The sequence below is a fragment of the Miscanthus floridulus genome, chromosome 4 (genome assembly GCF_019320115.1).
Source record: "Miscanthus floridulus cultivar M001 chromosome 4, ASM1932011v1, whole genome shotgun sequence".
Lineage (NCBI taxonomy): Eukaryota > Viridiplantae > Streptophyta > Magnoliopsida > Poales > Poaceae > Miscanthus > Miscanthus floridulus.
This window is the reverse complement of record NC_089583.1, coordinates 87355047-87363576: the sequence shown is the minus strand read 5'-3', so window position 1 is coordinate 87363576 and position 8530 is coordinate 87355047. Positions and strand designations below refer to the sequence as shown.

Genomic DNA, 8530 nt, shown 5'->3' with positions numbered 1-8530 from the left:
GGTCACGTGCGGTGCGCGCGGACAACAGTGCGTGCACCCCCCGCGTGACGACGCACTCCCGAGCACGGTGACCGCGCACACCGGACCAGCCAACCCGAGGTAAGGTCATGCACGAATTTTAAAGCGAAGCAAAGATGGCTGGTCACCTCGATTGAAACTCAACCAATTTCGCTGACCCAGAGCCATCACTATCGGCCATCTAGCGAAGCAATTGTCACGACCATAGAGCAACCATAGAGGGAGATAAAAGGATGTCAACATGGGCTCGTCGCTGCAGTGCCGGTTCACGAACAGAGCGCCAACAACGCGGTTACAGCGCGTTCTAAGGAGGTTTGGGTAATTTTTACGAGAGCAACATGACATCCCATACAACGTCGACCTACACCATGCTCATGTACTTTGATGCAATCAACAATATCAAAACATGCAGCTAGTGTTTAAATATTTTAGCTAGAATTTAAATATCAAAATAGCATTGTCTTACTACTTTTCCATACTTAGAAAAGTTAAGGATTTAAGTTGGGGCTAAGTAACCATTAACTCTTTTGTCACAATTTTTAATAGGTCTAAACCTTGTTAACTTCAACCAACAAATACTTCATGCAATAGTCCATATCTTATACTAACCCATAGGAGCAAAATATTTAAGCATCATTTAACTATTTTGCTCAATATAAATCACCAAAAATAGTATTTTAACAATAGTTCAAGTATTTGCCGACTTAACGAAAAAGCTTATCTTAACGTCAAATTTAATTTTTTGAGCTCCCAAGAGCACTAGTTAACACTATTTATTTTGATTTTTCTCAACCACGAAAGTGAGTCACATAGGATTCGCTTATCATTTCACGTGCGTTATAAATTTTTAAAACTAAAAAATTTGTTTGGCTAATCCCTCTCGGACCTAAATCTCGGTGTTAAGCAAGCTCGTAACACCAAGGGTGTTACACCCACGCTCCTCTAACTGTGCTCTCCTAGACCTCTACGCCCACACCTTAGCAACTAGACACCACCCCTTGGAGTTATAGGTCATCCACCGGCCTACCAAATCTGTCCATTTTTTAGAGCTTGTACACCCTGGATAATACTGCACTAGGTGTAAGATATTCCTGGCCCTTAAGAAGCCTCAAGCAGCTAACTAGTGCAGTATCTCTTATTAGAAGTTTTGCTTAATTATGAGGAGAGTAGTCAATAAATAAGGGCTTTTGTTGGCGTAACGCACCCGAAGGATTAGACCATTCCGCATCGAGAGAAAGACCTATAAGAAGTCTATTTCATACAAGCTATGTACCGCAAAATATTAATTTTACCTTTCTGAGCTATTTTATAGTTTTATTTTATTCATCAAACTTCAAAACTATATCTTACCCTAAACTCTCAAAACCATTCATGTTGCCTTCCTACCTTGTTTTGAGGTGGTTTTGAAGACGGTTGCTTTAATTATAAAAATGTAGTAAAACCTGATAAAGCTATTAAATCATAGAAAATGTCTCCAACCTTCTAAAAATTCCAAAGCAAATCTTAGAGATAGATTAAGATAGAATGTTCCAAATAAAATAATGAGAGTTCGTGAAAACATCTTTAGAAACTTCCAAAACTTAGATTTAGCCTTGATAAAATGAAAAAAAAAATTCTAAACAACTAAAAAATTCCCAAAACTTTCTAATTGATGTCTAAATGTGTTTTAAAAACTTTACACAACCAAAAACATAAAACACAACCAATACGAATGCACTCAACATTAATCTATGTTGCATTCATGCGGGTTGCATCTCATACTTTTGTAGTGCAAAGTTTTTAAAACATATTCATGCATTGATTAGAATATTTTAGTTTTTTTTAGATTTTCTGGATATTTTTTTATTTTTATAGAGATAAATTATTCTTCTAAAGCTTCTAGAAATATTTTTCATAAGTTCTAAATTTTTACTTGATTCTTCATATACAAACCTATTTCTATGATTTGTTTCAACTTTTAAAAGTTGTCAATTATTTACTGACTTTTTAATAAAAAAGGACAGCCGTTTTTAAAACCACTTTACTCCTAACTAACTAGGTTGGGTAGGTAATTTAAATGGTTTTGAAGTTAAAGATTATTATTAGTTTAAAAGTTCTTTAAGAAAAAAAATTAGACTACGACGCTATTGCACGAGCCGAAGCGCCTCGTGACGTCGTATCCGAGCCCGAAACCAGACCGACGCGAAACGGAGCCCGCGGCAGGTTCTCTTTCCGCCGAGAGAGTCGTCCCACCGAACCGAACCGAAGCCAAGCCACGGCCGCCGAGGCGTCGCCTCCACGGGACGGGACCGCCTGCACCAAGGTGAGGCCACCAGCCCACCACCCGCCCACGGTCCACCCCACCCAAACAGCCGCCAAACCCAACCAATTCGACGGGACGAGCGCACCCGATTCGGTTCGGCTTCGCCCCCGCATCAGACCGGAACTCGGCGAGCCAGCCTCGCCGCTCGTCCGGGCACACACGCACGCCCAGGCGAGACCAGATCGGACCCCCCGCCGAACGAACCCAGCCCACAGCCTTTTCCGCGCGCCTCGGCTCTTCCCTCCGTCCCCGAGCGGCGGAACTACGTACGACAGGGCGAGGGCGAGATGTGCTGCTGCCCGAGCAAGGCGTGCTGCATCTGCACGCTCATCGTGCTGGTGCTGGTGGCCGTCGGCCTCGTCTTCGGCTTCGGCATCTACACCCGCGGCTTCCACAAAGCTCACCAGCAACATCCACCTCCAGGACGGCGCCGGCGGCTCCTTCCGCGCCTACGGCCACCTCGCCCCGCCGCCGTACTAGAAGGAGCGCCGCCCGCCCCTTCTCCGAGATCTAGGGCCCGCTTGCTGGGCGACTCGAGCCCCACACGCCCGCCCTCTCTCCATGGAGTTGGACGAACTGCCACCGCCGCCGCCTGTAAAAAGGATAGGAATCATGGGACTTTAATTGCTTACTGCATTTTGGTTTGGTTTTGTTTGGAACCAATCGATTGGATTGGCTAGTAATTCGATTTGCTAAGGACTTGAGTGAGATTCAACACCATCTTATCATTATCCCGTCCGCTGCTGATTTGTGGTGATTCGCCCTGCCCGCGGCATCAATTTGCGTACGTGTTGATTGGTAATTTGGGCAAGTGATTGTTCGCCCAACCGTTAGCGCCGGCGGTCACACTCATCACATGGACGGTGGTCGGAGTTGGTTTGTTTGGCGATCTGAAAATTTTCCTCAGGCGTGTGGGCGCCGCTCACGCCAACCGGGGTGGGTTTGGCCAGATTGCAGTCGCGGCACGCGAACGCACACGCACACGCACACGCACGAACTGCACCGCGTGCTCACGAGTCAAGCGCTCGCTCGCCAGAAAAGTGGTGAGTGCCGTTTACGCTAATCCACCAGACCACCACCCGAGTGTGTGTTGTGAACAACTGCTGCTCCTAAATTTCCTAATAATGTCTAATGATGTGACGAGTAAACGAGAAGGCGGTTCTGTTGGATTGCGTTTGCACGTTCCACTTTGCAAAGGCTGCTGGTCACTTTTCTACGAGTGTCAGGCGAGGGCCACGACTGTCACTTTTCTACGTAGAGATGCAAAGTCCAAGTCAGATCGTTTATGGGCTGTGTGAGTGGGCTGGCCTGGTGGGAGGCATGTGGAAGCATCTCAAGCATCAATGTCCAGTTTAGGGCCGGTTTGAATACCATGGGATTCTGGAATCCAGATTCTAAAATCCAAATTTTTAGAATATGGATTCTAGATAGCAAAAATCCTATCAGTTTGGAACCTTAGATTTTAGCTATTAGCTATGGATTCAAGTATTTGGAAGCTTTTTTGTCTCAAAAATGCCCCTCAACCATTGCATCTTCGGATGTCTACACTTCTAAATACGAAATAGGCGTGTACATGCATGATGCATGCTTTCCATCCGATGTCCGTCCAAATTATGTACTACATGTAAATTCTTACAAATTTCAAGTTACGGTACAAGGAACAAATAACTTAGCCCACTGTAATGTATACATTGTGAGAGCCTAGATAAAAAACATCATTAACTACAAGTTCTAGAACATTTTGAGAGCTACAACTTTAGTGTAGACCACAATCATTTGAAAAACAATAAACAACTTAAAATGAATATTTGGGCCTCTAAACAATCTCAAATAAAATATTTACCAACTATAAAGTTATAGATCTGAGAACTAAAACTTTGGTAAAGACTATGCCAACATCCGAGACTATTTTGTAAATTCAAAATTTAAAATTTAAAATCTGGCAATTTAAAAAGAATTTTGAGCCTCTAAAATATATTAGCTATAAAAATGATCAAATATGAAGTTATAGATCGTATCAAGCTCTAAAACTTTGACACAAAGTTAGTAGTTATACAATTTTATATGAAAATTATGTTTTTATATAAGAGGAAGAAATAGACCAAATGACAAGTGGACTCCGCTACCATGTTAGCAAAAACCATCTAAGAAACCATTTTTAAATGAGAAAGGGTACTTTGTATGGTTTTAAAAGTTTAAGGTGTGTATGTTATCCGTTATTAAAGTTGAGGGAGATTTTCAAATTGAGCGTCAGCTTAGAATGGTGAATCAGACTATCCTTTTTTATGCTCCGTCTTTATTCTTTGATCATCCCCTTTGTCTTAACCTCCTAATTTATTCTGTGATATTTTATAACCCCCCCCCCCCCCCCCCCCACACACACACACCCCACCACCACCCACCACTCACACGCACATACAAACTAAGGACATGTTTGGATCAGGTTCCTCTAAACTTTAGAGCTAAAGTCTCGAATAGGTGGGCTAAAGTTAGCTCTAAAATTTAGCAGGACCTCACATATGAACTTTAGAGCTCAAAACTGATAAGTGCTCTAAAGTTTTTAGAGCTCTAAAGGTTAGAGGAGAGGAATCCAAGTCTTTCATAAGCATGGCCTCTCTTGAATGGGCAAACAAAAACTCTTGAAATTTCATTGGCATTGTAGAATACAAATCCAAATGTTAGAAAATCAATCGAAATCTCTGAACTTTTAGACCACTGCAGATCCGTTGTCAGTATATCGTTATATTGTTCAAGAGCCAAACCTTCTTTGGCCAGGCCTCATTGCTCATCACCATGCATAAGATTGAGATCCTAACAGAGTTCGTCAAGCTGTGGAAATGGGCTTCTTCTTGCTGTCCACGACCCTCACCACCAGGGGGCTCCTCACGCGGTGCCTGCCGCGTCCGTCCGACCACACCAGCCGCCCGAACACGTACTCCCCCGGCAGGAAGAACCCTTCCCTGGCCCTGAACGTGACGGTGAACTGCTTCTCCTCCCCCGCCGCGGCGAACTCGAGCCGCCTCGGCCGCACGTCCACCGCCACGCCACGCGGCGCGTGGACCCTCGCGTCGTACGCGGCGGAGCCGGGGCCGACGTTCCTCACCCTCCTCGTGACGGTGTGCGCGGCGCCGGTGGGGGACAGGTGCGGCACCGCGACCGACGGGTAGTTGAGGTCCTCCGGCCTCGGGGCCCGGGGCGGGCAGGCGTGCGCCGCGTGGCCGTCGCCGGCGCCGGCCATGAACGTGGCGATCACCGAGGAGTTGTAGCCCAGCGCACAGAAGAAGCCGAGGTAGTCCGTGGCTTTGGCGTCGTAGACGAGGCCCGGGTCCGCGGCGCGGTTGGGCTGCACGTGGCCCGCGCCGTAGCCGAACGGCGTCGCGCGGAGGAAGGACGAGTTGCTCATCGGCTTCCTCATGTTGTCCCGCACCCTGGCTGGCAAGACATGCATGAAGCAACAATTTAGAAGGGAGTTTGCACGTGGCAGTGTGCAGTGCGCTTGCGCTGGCACCGTGTACGTACCGGTTGTCATGATCGCCGACTTGATCGCGGCAGGGCTCCAGTCAGGGTGGAGAGCCTTGAGGAGTCCGGCGATGCCGGCGACGTGCGGGCACGACATGGAGGTACCGGACTCGGCGTTGAAGAGGACGCGGCGGTCGTCGAAGGCGAGCCCGGTCGGCCCCACCTGCCCGGTGAACGCCGCCAGGATGCTGACCCCCGGCGCGGTGATGTCAGGCTGCCGGCAAGAAAACGTGCAGCCGTGCAGGTACAGTTAGGATCGGAGGGAAGCTGCAGATGTAGCGTTTGGCGATTGATCACTCGGAAAATAATGTTTGTACCTTGAGGATCTGAGGCGTGACGGTGTTGGGCCCCTGCGACGAGAAGGCGGCCATGAACGGTGCCGGCTTCGTGTCCAGCGCGGTGTACGGGACGGTGATGTACCCGGATGCCGACCTGCACGTCAGGACGAGGGAGCTCAGGCATTTTAGGCCGAAATGGATAAATGGGCTATTAAAAAATTAAAAAAAGAGCCTCAGGTACAAAAAAAAAAAAGGTGTTATAAAAAATGTTTGGCCCATGCAGGTCTCGAACCTGCGACCTTCGCGTTATTAGCACGACGCTCTAACCAACTGAGCTAATAGGCCAGTTGTGTTAGAGTGCAAATAAAAGTAAAATAAACAAACCAAACCTTTTAGAGTTGAGGTAGGCCAAAAGCTTGACTCCATCAGTATAGGTGATGTGCGTGGCAGGGAGAACGTGTGCGTCGGCAATCATCTCGTTCCCGCTAGCCTCATCGTTCGCCAGCACCATGGCAGCTCCGCCAGCCCGGTGAACGGCCTCACCTTTCTCTACTCGCGCGTTCTTCCCACGGCTGCACACGACGATCTTCCCTTTGACCTTCGCCTTGTCCAGTGATCCCTTAATGCACAATTTCCTGCAGAAAAAAAAAATAGGTGCATTTTCAGATGATCTCAGTTCAGCCATCTGAAAATGGTTTCAGTCTGGAGGCTCAAGCATGCTTACGCTTGCGTTACTGTTGCATTGGCTCCCTTTGCTTGTTCCGAGCTGATCAGCTGGTAGTGCTTGTTGCCAGAAAGCCGGTTTGGCGAGAGACTTTGTCCCTGCCAAGATAAAAGTTTGCATTTTTGTCAGATATAAGTGTTGAAGCCATACAAGTCTGAAAGATAAATTGAGCTACTAATAAGTACTAGCTGTTACTGACTTTGATCCGCTTGTTGTTGTCGAGGACCAGGTACGCGGGGAACTCCCTGTCCATGGTGCTGGCGCCCACGGTGAGCAGCCACGGCGCGGTGTTGGACACGGTGCCGGCGGCGGGCCCCGAGTTGCCGGCCGAGCAGACGACGGTGACGCCGTGCCTGGCCGCGTGGAAGGACCCGATGGCCACGCCGTCGCGGAAGTAGTCCGCGGGGGAGCCTCCCAGTGAGACAGAGAGCACGTGCACCCCGTCGTGGATGGCCGCGTCGAACGCCGCGATGATGTCGGCGTCGAAGCACTCGCTGCCGTTCACGGGGCGCCAGCACACCTTGTAGGCCGCGGCGTGCGCCCCGGGGGCCCCGCCCTTGGCCGTGCCGTTGCCGTACCCGAAGAGGTTGGCGCCCGGGACGAACCGCCCCGCCGCCGTGGACAGCGTGTGCGTGCCGTGCCCGTCCGTGTCCCGCGTGCTCGCCGGGCTCACCTGCTGCTGCTGCTGCTGCCCGACCGTCGCCAGGTACCCCTTGTTGAAGAACCGCGCGCCGATCAGCTTCCTGCGGGCGGGAAGACGTTAATTAAACAAGCACGGCAATCGATTCTGCATCTCAAAATGGGATCCATGAGACCATGACTACTCGCCAAGCATAAACAACAACGGTGCTTAAGGCTAATGGCAGTGTCAGCGTCTCAGAAATATCGATTTTGCTGCGCTTATGATTCATGAAGGAGACAAAAGATTTTGGAGTACAGCAGAGCGATAAGAATGGATGGTCCACTGATGCAGAAACGCTGAGCTCTGAGAGTTCTCTCATGAGTCATGACCGACCGCAGTTCATCAGGTTTTGGCAGAGCCAGAGATTTGCACTATAGATTGTCGAGCTAGCTGCTGCTGCTGCACCGCATAACAATCACAAAACAGGCGCTGCTTGTGCAGTAGTACTAACCATGAATGGACCCGCATCAGCTACGTCCTGATTTGTGCACATTTTCAAGGCTTTGTGCGTGGATTATCCCGTCCTCTTGGAGCTTTTCCAAAGATAACTGGCCGTGGTGTCTGCTTGTGGCTTGTCGACACCTGAACACAGTGCCCCGTGGCTGTGGCGCTGTGCAGCACCGCAACACGCCAGCAGCCCAGCACCGAGCCACTCACTCAAACTAGGCGCACAGGACAAGGCGGATTTGGCACGAAGCGAGCACGACCTCCGAGAGGGAAAGGTTGATCGGATCATCCAGTCATGTAATCGTGGGAAAGTGCACGGCAAAGAGGTCGAAATCTTTGTAGTAGGGTTGGAGAGGCAGCTTGGGCCCTAAAATGTTTGCAGATCTGTTCGCTTGGCTGATAAGCCATGTCTGAAAGTACTGTTGGCTGAGGGCATGTTTGGCAGGACTGAAAAATACTGTTCCGGCTGATTGTTGTGAGAGAAAAACATTGTTCTGGCAGGATGTGAACAGTGATTTCGTGAGGGGCGGAACCGGCCAGCCGGCCGGTTTAAAGCCAGC

General features: G+C 49.0%; 1 protein-coding gene and 1 non-coding gene across 2 annotated transcripts; both read right to left on the bottom strand.

Annotated features, from left to right (window-relative positions):
* Window positions 1-4944: 4944 nt before the first annotated feature.
* LOC136551985 (subtilisin-like protease SBT5.4) lies at window positions 4945-7227 on the bottom strand. The gene is made up of 6 exons (XM_066543527.1): window positions 7041-7227; window positions 6842-6939; window positions 6507-6752; window positions 6157-6271; window positions 5840-6053; window positions 4945-5752 (listed from the first exon to the last, which is right to left on the bottom strand). The coding sequence occupies exons 1-6, from the start codon at window positions 7092-7094 to the stop codon at window positions 5145-5147; spliced, it is 1335 nt and encodes a 444-aa protein (XP_066399624.1). The 5' UTR covers window positions 7095-7227; the 3' UTR covers window positions 4945-5144.
* Window positions 6389-6462, bottom strand: TRNAI-AAU (transfer RNA isoleucine (anticodon AAU)). Its single transcript has one exon. It is a non-coding gene; the product is annotated as a tRNA-Ile (tRNA).
* Window positions 7228-8530: the final 1303 nt, after the last annotated feature.